The sequence below is a fragment of the Cajanus cajan genome, chromosome 4 (genome assembly GCF_000230855.2).
Source record: "Cajanus cajan strain Asha chromosome 4, NIPB_CcT2T_4, whole genome shotgun sequence".
NCBI classification, from domain to species: Eukaryota; Viridiplantae; Streptophyta; class Magnoliopsida; order Fabales; family Fabaceae; genus Cajanus; species Cajanus cajan.
Genome location: NC_138520.1, coordinates 65,403,924 through 65,431,146, shown reverse-complemented (window position 1 = coordinate 65,431,146; position 27,223 = coordinate 65,403,924). Strand labels below are relative to the sequence as shown.

The 27,223-nt window shown below is 30.8% G+C and overlaps 3 protein-coding genes across 4 annotated transcripts; all 3 read left to right on the top strand.

Moving 5' to 3' along the window:
- Window positions 1–12,112: 12,112 nt before the first annotated feature.
- On the top strand, window positions 12,113–14,047 carry LOC109791850 (uncharacterized). Its single transcript, XM_020351201.3, has 2 exons — window positions 12,113–13,345; window positions 13,706–14,047. The coding sequence occupies exons 1-2, from the start codon at window positions 12,466–12,468 to the stop codon at window positions 14,002–14,004; spliced, it is 1,179 nt and encodes a 392-aa protein (XP_020206790.1). The 5' UTR covers window positions 12,113–12,465; the 3' UTR covers window positions 14,005–14,047.
- Window positions 14,048–15,632: 1,585 nt separating this feature from the next.
- On the top strand, window positions 15,633–18,568 carry LOC109791855 (uncharacterized). Of its 2 annotated transcripts, none has more exons than XM_020351205.3 (2): window positions 15,633–15,802; window positions 17,549–18,568. In XM_020351205.3, exon 2 carries the CDS (start codon window positions 17,674–17,676, stop codon window positions 18,319–18,321), a length of 648 nt encoding a protein of 215 aa, XP_020206794.1. In that variant the 5' UTR covers window positions 15,633–15,802; window positions 17,549–17,673; the 3' UTR covers window positions 18,322–18,568. The 2 variants fall into 2 exon arrangements, with proteins under 2 accessions (XP_020206794.1, XP_020206795.1); XM_020351206.3 differs by having other exon boundaries at window positions 17,534–18,568.
- A 1,110-nt stretch (window positions 18,569–19,678) lies between these two features.
- LOC145957463 (uncharacterized) lies at window positions 19,679–21,436 on the top strand. The gene is made up of 6 exons (XM_083073725.1): window positions 19,679–19,990; window positions 20,162–20,222; window positions 20,317–20,515; window positions 20,599–20,786; window positions 20,886–21,272; window positions 21,357–21,436. The coding sequence occupies exons 1-6, from the start codon at window positions 19,679–19,681 to the stop codon at window positions 21,434–21,436; spliced, it is 1,227 nt and encodes a 408-aa protein (XP_082929851.1).
- Window positions 21,437–27,223: the final 5,787 nt, after the last annotated feature.

Here is a 27,223-nt window from a genome sequence, read left to right as displayed (position 1 = left end):
TACGACCTCGGTTAAATAGTAATGTAAACTAGATTTTTGTTTTGTAAAATTATACTTTTTTTTATTATTTTTATTATTATTTTTTTTTATACTTATCATCATTATGTTCCATACTCAAATTGTAATATTTTAATTTTTTAAGATCTTCTTCCATACTCAAATTTAAAAAAACACTTACCATGTTCAACTCTGATATATGTATATTTAACTAATTTTATCTTTAGTTATACTATATCCAAAACACTTATATTTAATTGAAATTTATTTACTACTATTTTTTATATCAAATTTTAATGAAAGTTATTATTACAGGATTTTGTTTAATTGAAATTAATAAAATAAAATTTTTATTTTTTTAAAGACAAATAGATATAATAGTGGTGAATCTATTCTCTAATTAGAATTATAGTTTTATATCGATAATACATGTTAACATTTTATAAAATCATTTATTATGCATACTATTAAAGTCAAATTTGTATTCTAATCGGAAAAACATACCAATAACACTAATGAGGTTTTTTATTCTACATATTACTAAAGTCAAACTTTCAATATAATTGGAAAAACATATCACCAATATTAATGATATGCATCAAGGTTTTGTCATTTCTTTTAATTAGTATATAAATTAATTAATTTTATTTATTTTTGAGTGTAGAAGAATACTTCCTGTTTAATCTGTTTAATTCGTGATTATTAGTTTAGTGTTTGTTGAAAACAAATAGAGGTGGACGTGACTTGGTCAATCGCATGAATCGGATTTTGTCCAAAGTTAATTTTTTTCGTATTCAAGTTGGAGAAATTGAATTTAGAATCTTTTTTAAGAAAGATTTCTTTAATTCTATTTTAGATTATCTCATTTTTTATGTTTTGTATTCTTTCGATAAGTACAATTTTTAATCAATCATGCCATAGTAATATTATTTATCTTTGAAATATATATTATAAAATATATCATAATTGAATCTTATACTTTTTTTAATTTAATTTAAACAATGTTAAAATTGATTTTTTATATCAACTTCCGAGTTGATCTAATACTGTTCTTCATCGCATCAAAATTGGACTTAAATAAAATAATTTTGTTAAAATTTCATGTTGAGTTGAGATAAAAACAAATTTGCCTCAATTTATTCTACAAACACTTATAAGGGAAATCTAAACAATTATTAATCGTTAATTTTTTAATTAACAATTATAAATATATTTTATTTTCTAAAATATACTTTATCTTTTTGGAAGAGCCAAATCTAAAACACAAGTGATCACATTCTAAGTGTGCATCTGCCTACATGTTACAACCCCGTTCAATGAGAATTAAAAGAAAAATTCGAGTGACTTTGAGTTTCAAGAAATATGAGAAAACGATGTTCATACAACAAAACAAACACCCAAAATCACGTTTAAGAATCAAGTGATCACATATTGAATAAGCTTTCCATGTTTTTCGTTGTCATAGTTTTTTAGCTTAGCTTCAAATTAAGAATAAGACAAATATTATGGTATGTTGTTTTCCAAGTTTTCGCATTGCCGTCTTTTCAATGTTTCTTTCATATTATAATAAGGTCATGGACATGAAAATTGAAGGTGATATGGTAACAATGTTAATTTGTCACTATCCTTGTACTGGTTTTTTGTTTGTATTCATCAATGCAAACAAAGAGAAGGCGTGGTTCAGATTTATGCACTTCCATGAAAGTCATATGGTGCTCCAAAGAATGACATTGACCATTTACCAACCAACACCCCAATGTAACCATATAGTCAACAAATAATCTACCCAAAATTTCCATCCTTAAATTTTAGATAGAAAAAGATTATAAAAAAAAAAAACCAACCCATATCAAATGACATTGTATAAAGTTCTTTTATGTTATGAAATAATTTATGAAAATAAATTAATTTATAAGCTATTGACTTTTATTTTTATTAATGTATTTGATGTTCCTAACACATGTAATTAAGTTAAAGTGATAGGGATGAATAATTATAAACTTTTCAACTATTTTTTTAAATCCAATTTAATTTTACAATGGATGAAATTAAAAGCTTAGGTGTGAATGACAGATGGATGATGATGACATTCAAAAGAAAAAATGCATGTTCAAAGCAAACTGGGATACCATGCTAAATAATAAAATTTAATATGCATGCAGCCATTGAGTATTTTTTTTAATATCTCTTTAATTAATGCTTAAAACGAGTTTAACGACTAAAATATTTAATGAAAATTCAATGACGGCTTCTAATCTTTGACCTGCACAAACGCCGTCGTCCTTTTCTCCCTTTCAGAATGTGAACACGACTCTATAACTATATCAGGCTTTCTCTTAATTGGATTTATATTTAACAAAAAAATAAATTGTATTTCATGTAAAATTTTTACAGAAAACCACTGCGTAAACAACGAAAATACCTGCACGAATTAATTTTTAAAAAATTTAATTTATATTATTTTTTAATAAAAATAATATTTAATAAAAAAATTATAAATTGTAGTATCTTATTTTAAATATTTGTTTCATAAATATAATGTAATTATTTATATTAATTTATAATTTTTCATATTTTTATTTTTTATAATCTATATTATAATACTTTGATACTTTTTATTATAAATGTAAACTTACTATTATTTATAGACATTGTTATATTTTTTTAAAATTTAAATATTATATTATATGTAATTTAGAATTTTACATATACACTGAATTTATAAAATTTTATTTTAATTTTTAGTATTATAAAATTATTATTATTATTATTATATTAATGCTAGTGAATCATTAAATTTTAAATTAATATTTAAATTGATTCAATTTTAAAAATATTATTATTTATTTATAGTTGTCCTATCCTATTCAATTAGAATTATCTGTTATGAAAAATATTTGTAGTGTTAAAAAAATTTATGTTTAGTTTAATTTCTTTTCTTGCATAAAAGTTACTTTTGGACTAAAGTTAGAAACAATTTGAAAACGAAATATAAAATGTTTGTTAGCTTCTATGATTTTTTATGTTAAAGGTTGTATGGTATTTTTTTTAAACTAGATATATTGTCCAAAGAAAAAAGTATATTTATAAAATTTAATAAAAGATATTGTGTAAAATTAATTTAATTTACATAAAATTATTATAGTGATAATAAAATAAATAAATAAAAGTACTAAAATAAAAATATTTCAAACTTTTAACTTTTAAAAAGGTAAAAAAAAATTATTTTAAAAAATGATTTAAGGAGGATTTGCAAAGAATATATATATATATATATATATATATATATATATATATATTTAAACAAAATAATAATAATATCAAATTACATTAAAAGAAATTAGTAAGTAAAAAACGACTAATGCATAAATGATGAACAACTAATAAATCAATGACTTTTATTTTCCATCAATATAATTTTGATTTGATTCCAAACTTTATTCATATATTGCACCAAAAGAAAAAGTTATATCCATGTAAGCATCATTTAATAATCTTATAGAATTATATGAACTCATTTTTTTTTATGGTAATTGAAAAGTTGAAATAAACCATCATTAATTATCACCATTCAATCTGTATTGCATTTTTAATATATTTTATATTTGAGAAGTTTTTTTTTCTTACGAAACACTTTTTTCTTACAAAAATTTAGGTGAGTTGAATTGCAAAGTTTCGTTATAGTTAAGATAAACCTCAAAGTTCTATGAAAAGTTAGAGAAGTACTTTTAGAACATTTAACTAGTTTTAAAACTTACAAAAATTTCAACTAAATAAAGATCAACTTTAAATTCACTAATAATGGAACAAAGAAGTAACAACTTTGAAATATTTATAAAAATATATATATATTCTAAACTTTAACAATATATATATATATATATATATATATATATATATATATATATATATATATATTTTGGGAGCATATTAAGTGAGAGAGAATTTATTATGAGAGATGAAAAGGTTAAAATATAACCCTTAGATTAATCAAGTGAGAGAAAATTTGGGATTTAGGGTTTAGATTAATCTAAGGGTTATATTTTAATCCTCTCATCTCTCATAATAAATTCTCTCTCACTTGATATGCTCCATATATATATATATATATATATATATATATATATATATACATTTACCACAAAAAAGTATAACTATATACAAATAAAGTGAGAGAGAATAACTTAAATGAGAACAATTGTTAACATGTTAACAACAAATAATAACTTTTAAATTAAAATAAATGACTTAGATAAAAAGATTAAAAATAAAGTTATCACATATGTCATCATAGTTTTCTCTATCATCTTTGTTGTTATCATCCTTATTGCCACTAACATCACTATCACCGACCACCATCATTTCATTCACCTCCACTGTTGCACAACTAGCTCTGTTGTCACCACCATTGGCACCACAACCCCCATTGTCATCATCAACCATGATAGTGACAATGAAAATAATAATAATGATGATGACAATATAATGATGGGGGTTGTTGTAGCAATAATAACAAGGATGGTGTCAACGATAGTGATAGTATTAACAACATTTATAATAATCGGATGATGGAGAGAAAGCATAATACCTCAACTTTTTAAATATATGCATATACATTATTAAGTAGTTTATTTTGAGTTTTAATTAAATAATAAAGTATTTCATAAGTTATGGAGAAAAAAAAACTATTTCATATGTACATGGACTGGAATTTGAGCATTTAAAAAATTAATGAGTTGATATATTTTGTTAAAAATAAGTATTAGGCTTGACCCAATTTGTTCACTATATTAGGGTTTTGACATTGTTCTTTCTCTAATACTCAACTATTTGGTTTGCCTCTTGGAATCTAGTGTTGTAAAACCTTTTTTGACAAAGTAAGGATTTTGAAGAGCAAAGCAATGCTACACCTTTACCTTGGAGGAAATACTTTTCAAGTAGGGGAGTGAGTTATCCCATTTAAGAGTGATCCAAAATGTGGGTAAAGGGGTTGACTCTCAACCTTTCACTCCTTTCTCTCTCTCGTATTTGAGATACCAAATACATACACATATTTTTACATTGGTAAGATATTGTCCGTTTTGGACCTAGCCCTCACGGTTTTGCTTTTGAATACCACCTAAAAGGTCTCTCTACTAATAGAGACAAAAACGTGTGTATATAAACACATGTCCATCCTCTTATTTGAACGATGTGGAACTTTGCTTGCATTCCAACAATATCATTTGCAAGTGATGATTAATTAAAGATTAGTGTTGAATATAAAACTTAAACCTCCATGCTTATTACTTTTGGGATTGTTTTGCTTTGATAAAACCTAACATTGAAGCAACAAGTTTTAGTTGTTAGGCTTTATTTTGAGATACTTATGTTATTTTATATTTAATTTACATATAAGACATTTGGTTTTAAAGACATTATGGATTTTGAAATGTGAAGATTTTAATTTAACGTTAAGTTTATTGTTAATTAAAGTTAAAACATTTGATGTGATAATGATTTGATGAAATAATGATGTAATAAATTTTTACGGCTGTTTGGAAAGTGTTTTTTTAAATGTTTCTTTTTCCTTTTATTTTTGCACACATAATATATTAATAAATATTTAATGGGTAGAAAATGTCACAAAATTATAAGGTATAATAAAATAGGATAAGCAAATCATATTCTATTGGTACATCAAATAATTAATTATGATATAACATTATCTATGATCTTAATTATAACCAACAAATTATATTTTTCTTTAATCCTAGTTATAAGCAACGATTATTATTTTTTAAAGTTACTAAGTGATAATTTTTTATACCCTTAATTTATTATTATCTTTATTTCATAAGTATTCATTAATTATAACTAACATTAAATATAATAATAATTAAAAGTAAAGAGCATCTTTGAAATAAAATTTAAATTTATGATAGAATTAATTAAAAATATTCAACTTAATTACTTTTCTTAATATTACTGATTTATCCTATATTATTTATAATTAACACAAAAAATAATACGATAATTATTCTACCTATTTTGTAAAACCCTAACACCCAAATAAGTCCTAACAATTTTAGGATCTGATTAAATAAATAATTTATTTAATAGGATTGTTACACAAAAACATGTCATACGCATTTAATTCCCTTTCTCCATATGTTTCAATTAACATGAACCTTAATAAAATAAACTACAAAGATCTTATTATAGAGTCATAACTCATAAGTTACTTCTATTCACCTTTGATGTTCAATAGAAGTTCTTCCCACATTCCTAACTAAATCTATCGGGTCTTCACTTGCTTCGCCACTAACTTGTATTATTAGGACGACCCAAACCACATGGACATGTACATTTTAAAGTGTGTGTTTATTTATTTATTTATTTTTTATTTTTAACGAATTTGTTAAAATTATTTAGAATTGATTAAACCCTAAACCCTAAACATTGAAACGTCTTTGGCAGTCCCACTAAAATTTTAAGAATCTTTCCTGTGCAAATATAACTAAAGCCATGATATTTTACCATTTGATAGCACATGAACACAATAACGACCCATTCTCAATTTACCGAACATTGATTTATTGAAACATGTTGAAAAAATCACATTAATTTTTTTTTAATATAAAAAAGTTATCCAAAGGACTTTTAAATTTGGTAAAGAATGAATTTAGAACTTATTATATAGTATTCAAAAGTTGAGACAAAATAAAGGATTGAGCGTAATTCAGTCCGTTCCAGTAACTTGATTAGATTCAATTAAAATTGAATTTGATGAGTTTAAAATTTGAAATTAAGCTCAATGCATTTTGAAGTCAAATTCAAATTATGCTTTCGGTCATCTTAGCTTAATTTATTGTCTTGTATTTATTTTAAAATATATAGTATAAAATATACTTTAACTTAAATTTTAGGTAAAATACTTAATTTGGTCTTTTATAATAATTAATAGTTTTAATTTCATCCCTCAATAATTTTTTGTTTCAATTTAGTCCTCAATAATTTAAAAAATGTCAATGTGAGACTTTCTGTCCAAATTCCACAAACGGCGTTAAAGGTGATGACATGGATGCCACGTAGATGCATAGGTGGCATGCCTCCTCTCCCCCTTCTTTAATGATCTGGAACGGCCCGTTCTAAAACCAGAACGGCCCCTTCCGCTTGCATTTCCTGTGTGTTAATTTTGCATATGGAACGGGCCATTCTAGATTAAAAAAAATACACAAAGAATGCAAGCGGAACAGGCCATTCTGGTTTCAGAACGGGCCATTCCAGATCCAAGGAATGTTCTTGAATATCTTAGTTCTCTCCATATTGAAATTTTAACTGGGACAAATTATGAACCAGGATTGATTTTCTTTAAACTTTTTAATATAAAGTATCGTCTCAATTTGGAGGAATTTAAAGGTATCTTTGGATTTCAAACCATAAGGGAAAAAAATCCAAGATCATTTAATTCATTCATGTTTTGGGGGTTTGTAACTGTAAGCCCCGACTTCGTTCTTTCTTTACTTTTCATTTCATCTTCTTGGCTGAAGCTAAATCCTTTTCTCCTCTCTTCTCGTTCTCTGAAGATTAAGCTGAAGAGAAACTGAATCTTGGTGCATGCATGTTGTGATTTTTGATGTTTTTGGGTTGCATGTGGTTGGTAGTGGTGCATTTGGGTTGTAGCATGGTTTGGGTCTCCTTGGGTTGCAGGTTCATGGAGGATTTGAGTGAAAACGAAGGTGAAATCCATGAAGTTTTGGAAGTTCAGAAACCCACAACTATATAGCCGTGGAGGAAAAATGCACTTGCAGAAACCCACAGCTATAGCTGTGGATTCACAACCATAGCCGTGGGAGGGGAAAAACATGAGGGCAGAGACTTGCAACCATGGCTGTGGTTTTGCAGCCATAGCTGTGGAAAAAAAATTAGAATGGTAGAAACTTGCAGCCATGGCCGTGGATTCACAATCATGGCCGTGGAAAGAAAATGAACTGGCAGAGAGTTGCAGCTAAAGCTCTGGATTGAGCGCTGCAGCGGTGGGGCTAGATGACCGAATTTGGTCTCAAGGTCTTCATGAAAGTTGTAGCCTTGGATGTTAGCTTTCCAATGGCATCGGAATCACCCAAAAAGGAGTTTTAGAACTCTAGATATTGTTGTTTTAGTGAATAGGGGTGAAGTTGTCAGTATTAGTTATAGCTGTTGCGGTTTTTAAAAGTTTTGACAAAGTAGATGATGGAATTAGGACTTTTTGTATTCATAGGAGTTGTAGGAAATCTTCTTATCTTTCATATGGGATAAGGAAGGGTATGATAGGAGTAGTATAACTCTTGATACACTGTTTTATGTGAAGGTTATCATTTCACAAGGAGTGATTTGGATAAGTTGATAGTTGTTTTGGGTGTTTAAATTATTCATGTTGTTATATATGATAAATTGTTGAAAAATGTTGAATATTGTGATATGATGAGCAGATGTAGTTGTGTGTTGAATCATAGTTGTGTATTTGTAAAGAAATACTATATGTATCATTTGGATAAGTTGCTTTGTTGCTAAAACATGTTGTTAAACACTGTTGAGAAGTTGTTGTGTTGTTGAATTGTGTTGTTAATTATCGAGTTGACTACGTTGTAAAGTTGAAAGTTGATTGAGATGATGAGTTGAAAAGTTGTGTGTTGTTTAAAGTTGTTGAGTTGAGCTGTGTTGTTGAGTTGAAAGCTGATTCAGTTGTGATGATGAGTTGTTGATCACTAGGACTAGGGGAGATATTTTCGAAGTTGCTCATCCCATTGTGTGGATTGAGAAAGATGTGGTGCTCAGAGAGCCCAATTTGTTGAAAACCCTCCTTGGGAAGTTGTCTCTTGGAGTGGACGTTATGTTGTTCTCCTCTAAGACTTAGTTGGTCCCCTGTGTGGGCAAGGTCGAGGCACACGTGTACAAAGCGACCACGGTATAGGGGTCAGGTCGAGCTTACCGATTACAAGCGGTCAATTCGAGTAAAGTAAGAAGTCGGGAACTTAGTTCCTAACCGAGTATCGGAGGGTTGTAGTATTTGGAGGATAGTCAGTAGGCTAATTCTATATGTTGCTTAGTTGAGCTAGCTAATGTCGTGGTAGGCCTAAACCCAGCTGTTCTATCCTGACAGAGTACTATACTTCCTTGTTTAAGTGGAAAAGTCTGAGAAATCGTTATCGTGTTGTGGATTGATATCCAAATTTGCTGTTTACCTAGCAAGCCCAAAAAGGTTCTGTGTTGTCAGTTCGGTAGGACCTAGCCACTTAGACTACTTACCCTGTGTTGTAGGAGATCTCCGAGTTGAAATGCGTGACGATACATAAGTTGTTGATGTGTTGACCTTGTGTTGATTGAGTTGTATATATATTGTGATGTTGTGAAGCTGTGATTGAGTTGGGTGTTGTTATGCGTTGAATGTTGAATTGTTGAAAATGTTGTTTTTGTTGTTGAGTTGTAAGTTGTTACATATATATGTTGATGTTTTTCACTAGCTTACCCTTGCGTGTTTCTATTTGGTTTGGACTGCCGTGATCATACTATGTATGGGAGCAAAGCAGGGATAGGCTGGAGAGTAGCAGTAAAGCCACATGTGGTACTTAGAGATGGATTTTATTTTGAAGCCTACTAGCTGATTTCAGATGTTTTGAGTAGATATTTATGTATATGGTTATACATAAACTGGAGATGTAGAATGCTTATATTATACTACTGCTTTAGTATATGTATATTGCATAGCTAGACGTGTGTTGCGTAGTGTGACGGCCATGGCGGGTCGTTACAGTAACAGGTCATACACAATGGGAGTCTAGTTAATGCAATTCATCTACATTCGTTATGATGCCATTAAAATTATGCATAAGTTTATTGCATCTTCTGTTCTAGGTCGTGGCGGCTCAGACGGTAAACTACGCCTAATTGATTTATTATTTATATGGGCAATGATGAAAAATAAGGATGAAAAGATCAACTCTGGTGCATATTTTAATATTTGAATTTATGTTATGTTATGAATTTTTTTTTTTCAATTTTTGAACCACATTGTTACATTTTGTTGAAATGTAACACTTAAATTTAAACATCAATCCTGGTTGGCGTTCTAGAACGACCCGTTCTGAATCCAGAACAGGTCGTTCTTAAACCAGAACGGACCATTCTGATTCACTTGTGTGTTATATTTGCATCTGGAACGGGTCATTTCAATTACAAAATTAACACACAACGAGTGGGATTAGAACGACCGGTTCTAGTTTCAGAACGGGTCATTCTAGGTTCATTAAAGAAGGACTATGGAAACTTGCCACGTATGTATCTACGTAGCATCGACGTCATCTACATTTGACACCGTTTGTAAAATTTGGACGGAAAGTCACACATTGACATTTTTTAAATTATTGGGGACCAAATTGAAACAATAAATTATAGAGGGACAAAATTGAAACTATTAATTATTATAAAGAACCAAATTAGGTGTTTTGCCAAAATTTTATATATACTTTTTTATTTTACAATTTAACCATGCATAATATTAAAATTGATATATTATATTAAAATTTAGATTAATCAAGTTTTATCCCATATGTTTTAAGTTGGATTTAAATTTAAATAAATAAATAAAAATTTTAATCGATTCATTCCAAGTCCAAACTTATTCTCACTCTCTTAGTCACCCCTGATCTATATAGTGCATGGACGGAAAATTGTTCTCAATAAGTAAAAAAGGAGCTACCCATGTAGTTTGAACACTATACTGTTGTTTTCTGAACAGCATGTTTACAATATCTACACGTGCACACAATAAAAACATTAAATGCATGGAATTGTCAAAACAATACACCTAGATGTGGACTTTGCTTGTTAGATATAATGACATATTTATTTATTTTAGACTAGTTTTTACTAGAGAAAAGTAAGATTATCTATAATAAAAGATATATGTGATTTAAAAAATAGTATAAACATAATTTTTAACATTGTCTTTTCCTTTTTATTTTTAGTATATTGAAAAGTGAAAACAATATGCCATATTCCACTCTTAGAACATGTACATTAAAATTATTCTTAGTATTGAATTGAACACGTGTTTACCTCCATCAACTTGAGTTTCCATTTTCCTATAGACTTAGCTAGAGAAATTCCATCGGGAGGAGTACTTTCACTAGTTGATCTATGCATGTGGATCATGGGGACTCGTATATTGAGTAGAATCCAATGGCCCCAAATTCTTTTGGAGGACCAAGAGCATGCATGATATATTATCTTTTCCACCATTGAGCCAACAATTCAATCTCATCAAAAGCCACTAGGAGTCAACAAAGTCGGTGCATGAAAACCATGGAATGAATACGACCCTATTGTCGAGAAACACGATATTCTCATCTTTGAATGAAGTCAGCAACTTCGGCAGCTTTGTCTTAAAATGGTAGAAACAACATTTACACTTACAAATTGATGCATACAAATTTTCCTTGCCAAGAGACACGGATCATACGTGTTAGGAAGATGAAGTAAAAGTTAAGGTCTAGTTTTCCTCAATTGTTCAATATAGTTTACCCTTTCAAAGAGCAATATACTAAATAAGTTTTAAAAATTATGATCATTAGTTTTTTTTTCTTCTTTTTATAATTATGTTGGTACGAAGTAATCGAAAATGGTAAATATGTATATAAAGTAAATATTTTCCTTCTAACATGTTTTATTTTATATTTAAAATTAATATTTAAATTTTAAATAAGAGTTAATCACTTATATATTATTAATCATATATTTTAAATTATTTTATTTTATTTTTATTTGATTAAATAAACAAATGATATGACACTATTAAAAGATATTATTAATTGTCAGTGTAAAGTTATACCGGCAGTGTATAGGTGATTAACTCTTTAAATAATTTGATTAAAAGATACAAATTAAAAAGTTAGCCTCTAAAATAAAAATATATATTAATTTAGTTATTAAAATTATTAAATTACAAATATTCTAGTTCATTATGTTACTAAATGATAGTCGTTGTAGTCTTTGAAATTGTGAAACTAAAAATGTCATGTCCTTTCGATTTAACTCAGCTAATTAAGCTGAGACATAAATTATGAGTTTGTGGGTTTAATCTACTGCTGTTTGATCTAAAGTCTTCACCTATCTCCTCTTCTTTCTTGTAAGGCAAACTATAAGTCTTCCCTTGATTCAAAATTAAAATTAAATTAACGATTAAAATAACCTGTTTGGTAATTTTAGAAACTAAAATGATATCTTTATGTGTGTTACTCTCCTTCTAGACATTCTACTTCTATCTTACAGCATTCCAAAATCTAATGTGAACTCAACCACCCTTTCACACCCTCCATTTTTTCTATTCATAAATAACCTTTTTCTTTATGGTTTCAACCATCTTCTCTACATTGCCACTTCCATCTCCTCAAACAGCGCTTTCTAACTTGTGTTTGTGTTTGGAAGAAAAGATTCATTGGTTATGTTATGGCTACACCAAGCAATGCAAAACCTGGTTGCTTCTATGACTTCTTTCACCTACTCTTTTGTGCTGAGAGTGGAAATAGTCCTCCAATAATGCACCCTTCTAACGACTTTACAGAACCACATGCAACAAATGTAGTGCACACAAACAAAGATGCAATAGCCAATCCAACTAAACCAGGAGTGGTGGCTAGGCTAATGGGGCTTGATTCACTTCCAAGTACCAACTTAGCACCAAGAGGAAACACAAACACCACAGATTCAGTTCCAAGAAGTAGGTCAGTGAACTTTGTGGATTACTTGCTCAAGTTTGATACCAACCAAAACCATCACCACCAAGTGAAGACCTCAGCATCATTCAGAGAGGTTCCTGAATTGTTTCAGGACAAGAATCATGACCTAGTTGTGCTCTACTTGGACACTGAAGACCAACAAGTTGGAACCTTATTGAGAAAGCAAGAAATGGGGATGGGAGAATCAAGACAGAGAAAGAAGCAGGGGAGCAAGAACAACAACAAGGAGATTGTTGATGTGAAGGGAAAAAAATTTTGCAAGTTTGAGAACGAGCCTAGAGTGGTCCCTTCTAAGCATAGGTCAAAGGTTCAAAATCACAATGAAGCTCAAGTTTTGGCATCAGTTTCAGCATGTTCTAAGCATTGTAGTAATAGAAAAAAAGTTGGTTGTGACACTAAAGGGTTAAGATCAATCTCCACATCGCCAAGTAAGCAGAAGAAAGTGTTATCTGAACCAAAACGCACGAGAAAAACAAGAAAACAAGAGTCAAAAAAGAGGATAGAGACTGACTGTAGCTCACAGAATTTGGGTCCAATTTCAGTCATAGATGAGTATGACTACTCATTTCTTAGTGGACCTGATTTTCCAGGTTCGTTTTCTGAATGCCCTTGTTGTTTCACTTGTTTATTAATGAATAAAATCATTAACCTTAGTTGCAATTTTTGTTTGCCTGATCCAATTAGGGATAGTTATGGTATGGTTATAACTGATGTGAATGGTGCTTAGTGTGAGTTGTTAAGCATTTGTTAATGCTGATTTCATAGTGAATATTCAAAATTATAGAAAACATAGGTAAAATAAAATATGGGCACCACTAAAAGTTTGTCTAGTATTAATTACTAATTAGTATTTAGTTCGTCACAAAGTGAGAAATTGCAGATTAATTTTTTGTTAGAAGTGTCTATATTAATTGCAGTTTAATTAATGAAATATACATTTATTATTGTAGATTACACAAACCCCTTAAAGTGGGAATGTTCAGAGCAATTGTTACTTGGTGATAAGAATGTTGGAGACAGAGCAAGCAAAGACAAAGGGTTTTCCTACCTTGACATTACCAGGAACACAGAGTATTTATCAGAATTAACTGTGAATCTTCGCAACTTAGTAGAAAATGATATAAGAGAATCAGATTTCACGGGAAAGCGCATGTGTGAGAGTGAAAGTTATAGGGAAACTTGTTTGGAGTATGAACATAAAATTTTTGACATTTTACTGCACGAGGTTGTCAATGAACTCCTGGAATAACATTGAGAATAATAAGAAAAAAAATAGTCTTTTTTTTTCTCCATTAATTTGAATAATTTTCTTGAACTGTATTTTACCCCCTTGTTTTGCGATGCTAATTTTTCAGTAGAATAATATTAATCAAATAAAAAATATTTTACTATATTAATTTATAAAAAAGAAATATGAAAAAAAATACATATAAAAGTTAGAATATTGTATGAGGAAAATCAATGTAAAACCATGAAAATGGATCTATTTAATAGATAAAACAAAACAATGTATAAACGGACAATATACAACAAAACTTCACATATTTTAGGCATCAACCATTGGTATTTTATTTGACTCTCATTTTTTTTAAATTTTCAATGCATTACTTTTTTTTAGGTTTTACTATTTTAAAGTTGTATAATTAATTTTAAAATCTTATTATTAATTTAAATATTTCTTTTTTATTTTTTCCTATTCTTCTTAAATTCGTGAGATAAATCTTTAGAAGAAAATAATTTTTTTAATACAAATTGTATTCAATTGTATTTCTACTTGAATGTATATAAAATTACTTGGAAAAAATTTAAACATCGAAATAAAATTAATCATAAATAAAATTATCTCATCTTTTTAAAGAAAGTACAAAAAATAAAATACTCATGAAAGAGAATCTATTGTATGGGGAAGAAATGGGAAATTATAAAAGATAACTTATATTCAATAAATAAAGAAAAAGCTACATGTATTATTTGCATATAAATGAACAATATGTTACAAAATTACAACATAATTAGTTCCGGTCATTAATTTTTCTACTTGTTTTAATTTAACTCTAATTCTTTTTTTTTTTTTCTGAATTTTTAATGCATTTCATTCTTTTTTATAGATTCTATGACTTTTAATTTGTAGATATAATTTAAAATGTTTGGAATTAATTTTAAAAAATAAAAATCTTAAAAAGAAAATGTAGTCTATAAATTTTATTTGACTTAAACTTAAAATATTATTATTAATTTAAAATTAAAATAATTTTGTATTATATTAGAGTACAATAAACTGAATAAAAGTAATTTAAAACTCTAATTAATAATTAATTTATTAAACTTATTTATCAACTAAATGAATTAAATTTAATAAATAAATAAGTTAAACTTGAGTTACATATAATTCAACTCATTTAATTTATGGATTGATTTCTCTTATAAACATATAATTCATATAATTAATTTTTTATTTAATATTAATTTATTAAAATTTAAAAATACTTTTAAAATTAAGTTAAAAGTTTAAAATAATAAAATAAATAAATATATAAAAAATTTATGATTATGAATTGAATTTTCTATTATTTTATATAAGATATATAAATTTTGATTGTAATTATTTTTCTTTAAAATCATGTCTATTAATCTTATAAAATTAATAAAATAAATTATATTTTATCTTTTTAAATAATTATTTAAATACATTATTAAATTAAAATATATAAGATTAAAAAAAATCTCACTAATAAATTATTAACAACTCGAACCAAATTGTATCTGTTGAATAAAAGTTGATGTGAAAGTTGAGTATTTTTAGTCCTATATATTATATTAACTTTTTAAATATATAATTTTATTGTGAATTAAAATACTTTTATTATAAAATTAATTTTCATTTTATATGATGTAATACCCACTGTCTGTGCCTCCAGCTTCGCGATCGTGCCACCGCGTGACATTGTCGTGCCACCACGCACCGCCTCCGGCCGCCGTGCCACTAGCCCCACACGCAACCGACCAGAGAATCCGTCACTTTCAGCGTTCCAATTTAAAGCCACAAGGTAAGTTTTAGTTGAGTTTAAGTTATGTCATTAATTTGAATATCATTGATTGAATGTTCTTATTTAATTTCTGGATTGGAACCGGTTTGTCTGTTTGGATTGCTGCTTCTATTGCGTTGAAGCACTTAGTTGTGCGATTCGGTTCAATCCCAGGGTTAAGCTGGCTGTGTTTCATGGCATATGTATGGTTCATGGCATGTTTGGATAAGCTTTTCTAGAAGCACTTCTAGGAGAGAAAAATGAGAAAACAAATCAAAATGTGTTTTTTCATAAGTTCAAACTAGTTTTTGCATGAGTTAAAAACAAAATTTTGAAAAAGCTACTTGCTAATAGAAGAGAATTTCTACCAAATAGCTTATGAAAATTTTAATTTATTTCATTTCCCTTCTTATTTTGATCTCTTATAAGTGTTTATGAAAAAGTTTACCTAAATAGACTTATTATATTTTAACTTATGGAGAAACTTTTTTATTTTCCTTCCTATTTTGATCTCTTAAAAGTTAGAAATGCTTCTTGAAAAGTTTTGTCAAGACTTAAGTACATAAGGAGAGTCCAATAAAAAAGACTAGTTCATTAGGAGGGAGGGTCTCAAAGCTTAATTAAGTACTACATTTAACTTCACATTCTACTCAATGTAACATTGCCACTCCATTAAGTGGGAGAGTCTCAAGGCTTAATTAAGTACCACATTGAACTTCACATTCTACTCACTGTAACATTGCCACCTCTTTTTAAGGACCAACGTAGAGTTTTCACTTTATTGACATTAACCTGGTTGTCACCCGTTCCTCTTTGAGGACTTCACTCATCTATCAAAATTCGGTTTGCACCTTAATTTAACTTATAGGTAGCCCTTTCTATAACTCAACTCTTAATGAAAGCACCAATTATTAGGATTTAAGTACATGAAAAGAGCCTAACCTAAAAGATTTGTCCATTAGGTGGGAAAGCCTCTAGGCTTAAGTACCTCATTGAACTTCATATTCTAGTCAATGTGGCACTTCTAACAAGTTTACTCAAACAAACTCTGATTATTTTTTTTTATTCTTTTGGATTAGAATCGATTTGCATGCTTTGGTGCTTTCATTGCGATGGTTGCAGGTGTAATCTTGCAAAGGCCTAGTACTACATTTGATAAAGATGAGGGCAATACTTGTTGCTCAAGTTAGGGATTTTGTGATGTTGGGGAAGATTATTATAATGCCTTGGGGTCGATTTGATTGGATTAAGATTAAGCAGGACGCTATATACTCACTGCTTATGGTTTTCTGCTATTTGGTATTTAAACATTCAAATGGTGAAAGCATAGTCCTAGCTAGAGCCTTCACATTCTATGCGTCTTAATTTTTATTCAACCTGTTATTAAACTCATTCAGTGTATGACTTCTTTGTTCTTATTATAAGTTAAACTTGAAACCATCTCAAACTTTTTTAAGGTGGCTTCTTGCTAAAAATTTTTTGTTTGACTAATAGTAGCTGGGAAAAAATAGATGCTAGAGGAACCAAATTGTTCCATCCACTACTTATAATTGATAATTGGTGGTTTGTTAGTTTTTTAATTGTGATTAAAGTTAATAAAGAAAAAAAGCCAGTTATGAGAATCATGGACTTGCTTTCAGTTTTAAGTTTTGGAGTGGTTTTGGTTTCACTATGGATAGACGAGTCTTAGTCCAAATTGATAATTCATTATTAAACATTATGTGTCTTAATTGTTCTTAACCTGTTATTAAGCATTCTATCTTGAAGCTTCCGCCAAACCTTTGGGTTTCTCGCATTGATCATAACCTGAAGTGAAGCCCATGGTGTAAGGATTCTAGCTATCCACAAAGATTCGGAAGTTCATTGATGCCAATTTTATCGAAAAGTATCCTATGAATCCTATGGAGGCAGCTCATGGTGCTCCTATTCCACCACCATCACCTCTAAGAGCACCAATTATGTCACCGATAGAGCAGCACTTAACTGCCCGCATGGATCATGTGCAGGACCTCTTTGTTGTAATTCGTCGGGCTCTTGAGAGCCTTAATGACTCTTTTTACAGGTTTACTCTACATCAGCACCAGCAGGACCCAAACCCATTTCAATGGCCCACTCCTGAAGCATTCTCAGCCCTTTGTGCTTGGCCTGAGAGCAGGCCTAACTTTCCAGCAGAGTGGCGCTTAACTGACCATATGGGTCATATGGAGGACTTCTTTGCTTCGATTCGTTGGGCTTTTGAGAGCCTTAATGACTATTTTTACAGGTTTACGCTGCATCAACACCAGCAGGACCCTAACCCATTAAATTGGCCCACTCCTGAAGCATTCTCTGCCCTTTGTGCTTGGCCAAAGGGCATAACTATCTTCCCAGAGGAGGAGGAGCATGTTGAGGTTGGAGCTGGTGTGGAAGCTGAAGGAGGAGAGCAAGAAGAGGAAGCGGTTGCTGGTGGAGCTGAGGAAGGCTCTGAGGAGGAAGTCAGTTCTGATGAGGAATATGGGAGTCAGGCTGAATCGATGGAAGAAGATGAGGGAGGACAGTGAAGAGGTTACCACCACCCATGGCCCTGACATTCATTTAGTGTTTTTCTTTGCATTCATTAAAATTCAACACTTTTATTTTTTTAGTTGGTTAATGTTAATAGTTTAGTTTAAAGATTACTTGTTTTGCACTATTTTGGGTATGCTGCACTCTAGGTTGCAGCGGTAGCTGGTATGAGTTATGTTTGAACTAGTTTGAATTTATGGTTTCACATGCACATTAGTATTGTATATGCCAGTTCTTTTGGAAGCATGTTGTTTCGTGTTAGTAACATGGTAGGAAGTATCGGAAGATTCGCGATTCGTATCATACGATACGATATGATTTCGTGGTTCCGCAATTCGAATTGCAGGTCATATCATTTTTGATTATGAATCGTGTTCGAATCGTGTGTATCGTGTTGTGAATCAGAAAATCGCGATTCAAGAAGAAATCGCACGATTTTGGAAGAAGCGGGTCACGTCCGAAACCGGGTCGGGTCATGCGCGACCCGGTTCTGAAAATCCTAAAAAAATATTTTTAAAAAAAAAAAAGCGAAAGTGAGACAAAAAGAGTCGATATTACTCCCTGTACATGACCCACTTAGTGGGTTTCACTTTTTGTGGTCCATTTGCTTCGTCCAAGTTCTTTGCTTCGTTTGGGTTGCTGTTTGGGTTTGCTGTTCATCATGGTCCAAGGGTAAGGGCTTCCCTTCTTGTTGTGTGGTCCATTCCTTCACTTGTTCTCTCTTTTTTTCTTTGTTATTCCCTCTACAACTTACTGGTCCTATCTCTTCACTTGGTAGGCCATTAACAAATGGGTCATTCAAAAAGAGAGTCCGATATCACTTGGAACTATTGTGATAGTATCCCTCCAAACAGACTTCAAGTAAAATGTAAGTTCTGTTTTCATGTTTGTTGGGGTGGTATTTCAAGGATGAAACATCATCTTGCTGGAACAAAGGAAAATGTGATTGCTTGCCCAAGTGTTCCTGATGATGTGAAGGAAATATTTGTGAAGCTCTTGGAAACTAAAGATAAAAAGAAAGAGGATTGCTTGGATGTAGAGAATGGGACAGTAAAAGGAAAAGAGGGAACATCTAAAATTTTCAAACAAAAGACTATTAATGAAGTTTGTAAAGATAAGGAATTTGTGATTCAAGAAATTTGTAAATGCATTTATGGTAATGCATTACCATTTAATTTGGTAAGGAGTCCTCTTTTTATTTAAATGTTGAAGGTTGTTGGAGAATATGGAAGAGGTTTGAAGCCACCAACTTATCATGAGGTGAGGGTTTCTTTTTTGAAGAAAGCTGTTGACAACATCCAAAAAAGCTTAGAGAAACGTAGAAGTGATTGGGAGAAATGAGGATGCACCTTGATGTGTGATGGTTGGACGGATGGGAAAGGAAGATCACTCACTAATTTTCTTGTTAACAGTCCAAGTGGGACTATTTTTTTGAAATCTATTGATACAAGTGATGTGATAAAGGATGAGAAAAAAATGTTTGAATTGTTAGACAACATTGTTGAAGAAATTGGGGAGGAGCATGTAGTCCAAGTTGTGACGGATGGGACATCTAATCTTGTGGCAGCTGGACAAATGTTAATGGAGAAGAGAACCAAATTATTTTGGTCCCCATGTGCAGCCCATTTCCTTGATCTAATCCTTGAGGACATTGGAGAGCTTCCGGTATTCTATAATACCATTGCTAATGCAAAGAAGATTACTACCTACATATATAAGCATACATGGATCCTTAATTTGTATAGACAATAATCCAATGGAGGGGAATTAGCAAGACCAGCTGTGACAAGATTTGCAACTTCTTATCTTACACTAAATTGCATTAAACAACAAAAGAATGCTCTTAGATCAATGTTTGCATCGGAGGAATGGGCTACTAGTCCACATGCTAGTAAAAGTAAGGCTAAGCAAGTCATGAACCTAGTGTTGAGTGGTGATAGATTTTGGAGATCAATCACATATTGGCTAAAGTGTGATTCCACTTGTGAAAGTGTTAAGGCTTGTAGATGGGCATTCAAAGCCAGCCTCACCATACATTTATGAAGCAATGGATAGGGCTAAAAAGAAAATTGCTAAAAACTTTCAAATGCAAGAGTCAAGGTATAAAAAAGTGTGGAAGATTATTGACACTAGGTGGAATCTGCAGCTTCATAGGCCTCTTCATGCAGCTTCCTATTATCTCAATCCTAGGTAAATTATTTGAAAATAATTGTCATTTTAAGGACTACTATTTTCTTTGTGCCTAGTAGCTAAGTTATTTCTTATTTGGTTAGGTATCATTATGACGAGAGCTTCAATCCAGATAGTGAAGTCTTAATTGGTTTATATGAAACCTTTCAAAGAATGGTTCCGGATATAAGGACAAGAGTTATAATAGATCAAAAACTTGAAAAGTTTAAGGGAGCTAAGGAGATCTTTGGAATGGACATGGCAATAGCTACTAGAGATAAGAAACAACCGGGTATCCCTTTAATTTTTACTTTATAAATATCATAAAGATAATACATAATAATTAAAAATAACTATATTTGTAAATTAAATACACTTTTTTTTTTTGTAGCTCTTTGGTGGGAGAGTTACGGTGGAAGAGGTAAAGAGTTACAAAAGGTGGCCATAAGAATTTTGAGTCTTACATGTAGTGCCACGGGATGTGAGAGAAATTGGAGTACATTTGACCAAGTGCATACTAAGAGAAGAAATCGATTGGAGCAACAAAGATTAAATGCACTTGTATATGTCAAATATAATCTTCAACTTGAGATGAGGCAAAATAGTAGAGAAGAGAATGGAGATACCTATGATCCCATATGTTTGTCAGATATTGAATCCAATGATGAGTGGATCACCGAAAAGGAGAATCCTTGCTTGCCTATTGATGCCTCATGGATGGATGTACATGAGTGCTTTGGTGTTGATGACGGAGCTCCAAAGAAGAAAAGAAAGAGAGGTAATTATTTATATTTAAAAGTTAGTTTAGAACTTGGAAGTTGGAATTAGAACTAGACCTTATTATTTTCTTTTGATTACATAGGTCCAAGAAACTTGAATGCCAAGATTGGTAAGGGAAAATCAATAATAGAAGATGAGGATGAAATTGAAGATAATGAATGATCTTGGATAGGGGCTTTTTGTATTTATTTTTTGAGGCTGTATGACTGAATTTGTGTGGCAGTACCACCACTTGTTGCTGAGTTTATGCAGCAACAACACTAATATTTTTTTTGGGTGGCTATATTGTTGATTAGAGTAGCAAACAGTCCCTGGTATATGCATATATTTAGCAACAATGATTTTTTTGGAGGCTTTGTTGTTGAATTGTGCAGTCATTTCTTTTGACTTTGAGACTATTATTATTTCTATAATTGTATCTTTGATTGTATTTTGAAGCTTATATATTACTATATATTTATATATGACTTCATTTTGTCTGTTTCTTTATATTAAAATGTGCTTAGAGTGCTTTTATATGTCTTGTATGCATATATATACACTATGTTTTTATTGATCATGAATCTTACGATTCAGGATACGATTCGATTCACGATTCAAAAAATAAGCTTTCCGATACATTATTTGTATCTGATTCAACTACCATGGTTAGTAATTCTTGAACTCTCATCTTGAATCAAACTCACCATAAGACGACTAGGGTAATTTTTTCAACTATTATCTATTTTTTAATGAACAAGGAACTAGGCATGGGAATCTAACCCGCCTCCTTAGGTATCCCCTCTAACTTGCCTCCGTGGGTACTCGCTCAAATCCGCCCCGATTTAGACGAGAAAAACCCGTGTTTACCGGGTTTGGATTTTTCCCGATTGATAAAATCAGGGGCAAGGGCAGGGAAGGTTTAAATTTGCGGGGGCGAGGGCGGGGAACATAAAACTTGCCCCCGCCCCGTCCCGTTGCCATGCCTACAAGGAACATAAAAAAATAATACATTAATTAGGATAATTTGACGTGTACGAGTCATGCAAACACTAGTTGAGTGTTATCACTGCATCTTTGTCGTTGATATTGCATGAGTCTCTAATTGTCGTTGTGCATGATGATTCATGGATATGATCAAGGTGTTATTCCTTTACAAATTCTTAAATCTTAACCAATGAGCCTTAAAAATTTTGAAAAAAATTCTTTATTTGACAAGCCTTGAGCCTTAAAAAGAAAAGCCAAGAATTCCTTTCCCTCACTTAGGGATCATGAGAGCATAAATGATTTGTGGATGAAATCTAGAATTGGGGAAGGATATATGGGGGGTTGAATTAGGGATTTGTGTAATTAGAACATTAAAAAAAAAATTCTCTCTTGTGCTAGGTGTAAATGTCTCCCTTTTTATTTTTAATAATAAAAAAAGAAAATGGAGAAAGAAAAGTGATTGTATGCATGTCTATATAGTTAGAAGAGAAAGAGAGTAATTTCTCCCTTCTATAAACAATCAGGGTTGTTTTTAAAGAAAAGGAAGATAATGGAAATTTGGTTTCATTTCAGAATTTGGAGCGGAGGAAGAAATTTGAAGTTGTACTGATTTGAAACATCATTTATGCTTTCTAAATCTTCGAGTGCTTTGATTGACTATCCAAAAAAAAAAGCATTATTCTTTTATAATCCAAGCCAAGTTACAAATCTACAAAGACCTTAGTAATCCATGTTGATTCGTGTATATTTGAGATGATAATCAATTTTGACTTCGATCTGGTGTGTGGATAGAGTGCAAGATTCACCCTGATTAGAGAGATACACTTTTGGAAAGGAAATCCTTGAGTGATTGCTTGACACTGAAATACCAATTACATTGATTCTTGTTGGTGTTTGACCTTGTGTGACTTTGGTATGTCTATGTTGTGGGCACCAAATTGAGTGAAAGAGAACATATTCCCTTCATTGTGAAAAAGAGTGGAGGATTGCATCCTAATGCTGGTCTTGATTTGCCTCAAATTTCATGTGTTGTGAAGTGTTTTATTTAGGTATAAGTATCAGGCTTAGATGACTTCATAGGAGCAAGCAAAGTTAGATTTGATAGAGTCGTTAGTTGTTATTTTTACTTGAATTCATGTATATTATTTTGTAAAATGGCATTCTTTCGCTTCTTTTATCTTTCACCCACAAAAGTTGACAAGATCTCTACCATCTGAATCTGGGAATTGACTGAGTCACAACCGTAAGTAGTTTTGAGATCTTTGCTTCTAACTACACTAGTATTTTTGTAGTGTATATTTGCTTATTTACAAAAGCATTTTTTTTAACTACAAAGTCAAGTGGAGTATTAGTAGCGACATAACTGCGTGAAGAAAGACTAGATTTTAAAGCGACTTGCATGCTCCATAAATCAACCTTGTTCAAGACATAAATTGGATAAATTAATAGCACATACAATATTAGTAGAACTTCCAATCTTATTTTCTACCTGTATGTCCTAATTATTAACTTATTATATTTAATATCAGACATAAGTAACCTTGTTGCATAGCCTGTGAAAGGTGCTTGTTACTTGTTATTGTGTAAATCTTGTAAAAGTTCTGCATTAATCTCTCGAATTCAAAGTATTCACTCATTAAAAAAATTTATATCATAAACTTGTTTGAATAATTCATGTGTTCTCTCTGTTTCCCATGAATTTATATATTTACATTCGGTTCATTTAGCACTGTTTATTAAAAATAATTTTTTTCAATGAGATTCACAAACAAGGAACCAAGCATAGTTGTTCACCTGTTCCCAGTTCGTTGCAATTTGCAAGGGAAAAAACTTTTGTATATTTTGGTTTTTTATGTTTTTTTCTCTCTCTCAGGCTATGATAATGGATTTTTTTTAATTTGCTTATATAATTACACAAACGGAGGTCGAAACCATTGTTAATCCAAATTAGGGGTGGGCAAACAAAATTGAACTGAACTGGTGGTGAACTGAACTGAATTGTACTATAAAAAACTGAACTGTTTGTAAAATAACTGAACTGAACTGTTTAAAAAAATTGAATTGAATTGAACTATTGGAAAGTTAAACTGTACTGAACTATAAAAACTGAATTGAATTATAAAAATTGAACTATTTTTATAAAAGGATAAAAATCAAATGTGTCTAACATGTTATGTCTTGATGGATTAGCTTGATAGTCTAATGACAAAAACTTTGGAAAAAAAAAAGTGATCCGAAAAAAAATTGTATTAATTTTGTCGAACTTAACGGATCAATTGATCTATGTTGGACATTTTTAGGCTTAAAATTCGCTGAGTTTGTTTAACTTAATTTTATTTTTTTTCCTTTGAAAAATTTAAATAAATAGAAAATAAAGTAAAGTTGGCAAATGTGTCCTATTTTGATAGATCAATGAGTCAAAATTGTTCAATTCAAAATATCAAAATAGTTCAGTGCAGTTTAAATTGTAGTTCAGTTCTGTAACGACCCACCCTAGGTCGTCACATCCAGAACCAACCAAAGATAAATAATATATATTAAAGAAAATAGAACAAGGGCCAGCTACGCTAGAGTGTAAATATACAATAACATATAAAATTGTTTCCAAAATATATAACCTATTTTTATAATAAAGTCATTATAGTAAGGTTATACAATAATACAAAAAGGTAATATAATTACAACGTCATGAAGACATCAAAATAAGACACCCTAGGTGCTGGTCAAGCTCTAAACCTAGCCACTTCTCAAAGCAGCTATCCAAAAGACTCCTTGTTATCCCAAGGCCTCATACCTGATCTGCTCCCCCACATAGTGAGATCATCACAGTCCATCATGGAAATATAAGGGTTAGCACATATAAAACCAATCATAATACATCATAATAAAATATCATTAAACAGATATTTATCCACAGTATTTATCCAGACCAACAAGTCATTTCCAAGCTAAATATAGACCAATCCAAAGTATAATGTATACACATCCATGCCAACGCATACATATTTTATGATAATAAAGAATCCATAACCAATGTATACAATCCATACGATATGTATACATATTCCACATCCAAAAACAAAGTCACACCACTGTATAATCCATGATGTAACCAACACATCCAAACCAAATATTGGCCTCAACACATCCAAATCAAGTGTTGATACGGTGAAACATGTCATCAACCCATGTCTCACGCCTAACCTCTCATGAAAAATATACGGTTGGATTACGTCGTCACGTAACCCTGGTGATCATGGCCACCTCATCCATCGGTATGAATCAGCCTGGACCCATACCGGTAGCAAATAGAATACTTAGAGGAGTACTTCAGAATCCACCTAACATCTGAAGTGGTTTATCATATAACCTTTGGAAAAGTTCTATATTGGAATCCTCACCATGGGATTCCCAAATTCCATATTTTTCCAAAGATTATATCCTGATCTCACCAAGAGATCTAATCCATACCATAACCTTACTCCTCTAAGTTCTATTAGCTTTCCAAACCATACACATATAGCATATTCCATAATTACATACAAACTTTTCCATAACCATGTCAAATCATTCAATATAATAACATAAATAATTAAACACCTAAAATAAGTATCAACTTAAACACATGACAATCTTCATATAAATAAAATAGCATATTAAAAGTTATACTACCCCTATCATGCTCACACATACTAGATTAAGTCTTATAAGTACTACCCTTACTTGGATAAATTTGAACTGAAACTCGGGCAGAAACTCCTCTCTCTTTCTTAAACAAGAACCGAAACTCGGGAAGAGCCTCCTCTACTGGATTCCTCTTCCTCTCTTTCCTCTTTTCTTTCCCCTCCTCTCCCTTTCTTTCTCTCTCTCTCCTCTTTCTCTCTCTAAGATCTCCTCTTCTCCAACTCTCCATTTTCCAACCCCCAACCCCCTATTTATAGAAGTCTGCCTCATCTACCCGGAACGGCCCGTTCCGAAAGCAGAACGCCCGTTCTGGGCACGAAAAATCTACGCAAATTTTTGAACTAGAACGGCCCGTTCCGAAACCAGAATGGCCCGTTCCGAGACTCATCCATAACGGTCCGTTCTTCTTCTAGAATGACCCGTTTCCAAAACTAGAACGGCCCGTTCTCCTAGTTGGAACGGCCCGTTCTGGGCCCGTTCCCAACTTAAAATTTAGTGTCTTTTTATTGCTTGGAACGGCCCGTTCCAATTTTGGAACAGTCCGTTCCAATTTTGGAACAGTCCGTTCCAAGCTACCCATTTACCCCTCAAACTTTAATAAAAATGCAAAAATGCCATTAATAAATAATAATTAAAAAAAATGGGTATTACAAGTTCAAGTTTATATAGTATAGTTCAACTCAGTTCAATGACACAAAAGAATAGTTCAGTTCAGTTCGTCTGAACTAATATTTAGTTTAGTCCAGTTCATGAGAACTATTTTTAAGTTTAGTATAGTTTTTATAAGTTCAGTTCAATTCAGTTCATTTTACCCATCTCTAATCCAAATCTTTTCAACAGCAAACCAAATCATGCCGAATTATGATAAACTATTTTTTTCGTGCAATTTTAATACTTCATACTAGTGCTTTTAATATTCTGTATTTTTTTTATAATTATGTTATTAATATGGAATATTCACTGACTTTATTGATGACTAAAATTTTTTGTCAAAAAATTTGGTTGTTTACTTTTAATGGAATTTCATTTTTCAATCACATTTTTTTCATACATGCTCGGATCCAAAATTTTACTTAAGTAAATTGAACTTGGTATTACTCAAACTAATGATTTGATGATTTAACTATATATATATATATATATATATATATATATATATAGGGGAATGTTAATATATTCTCACCTATTTTTGAGTGGAAGTATATTAGCAACCTACACCAAAATTTTAGGACAAAAAAATTTTAGAATGAAGTTAATAAAAGAGAAAAAATACTTTATTTTCATTTAAAATTAAATTAA

Coding starts and splice junctions, on each gene's coding strand:
- LOC109791850 (XM_020351201.3), top strand. CDS start 12,466: ATGGCTACACCAAGCAATGCAAAACCTGGTTGCTTCTATGACTTCTTT. Junction 13,346..13,705: donor TAGTGGACCTGATTTTCCAG/GTTCGTTTTCTG, acceptor TTATTATTGTAG/ATTACACAAACCCCTTAAAG.
- LOC109791855 (XM_020351205.3), top strand. CDS start 17,674: ATGAATCCTATGGAGGCAGCTCATGGTGCTCCTATTCCACCACCATCA.
- LOC145957463 (XM_083073725.1), top strand. CDS start 19,679: ATGTGTGATGGTTGGACGGATGGGAAAGGAAGATCACTCACTAATTTT. Junction 20,223..20,316: donor TAGTCCACATGCTAGTAAAA/GTAAGGCTAAGC, acceptor CACTTGTGAAAG/TGTTAAGGCTTGTAGATGGG. Junction 21,273..21,356: donor AAAGAAGAAAAGAAAGAGAG/GTAATTATTTAT, acceptor TTGATTACATAG/GTCCAAGAAACTTGAATGCC.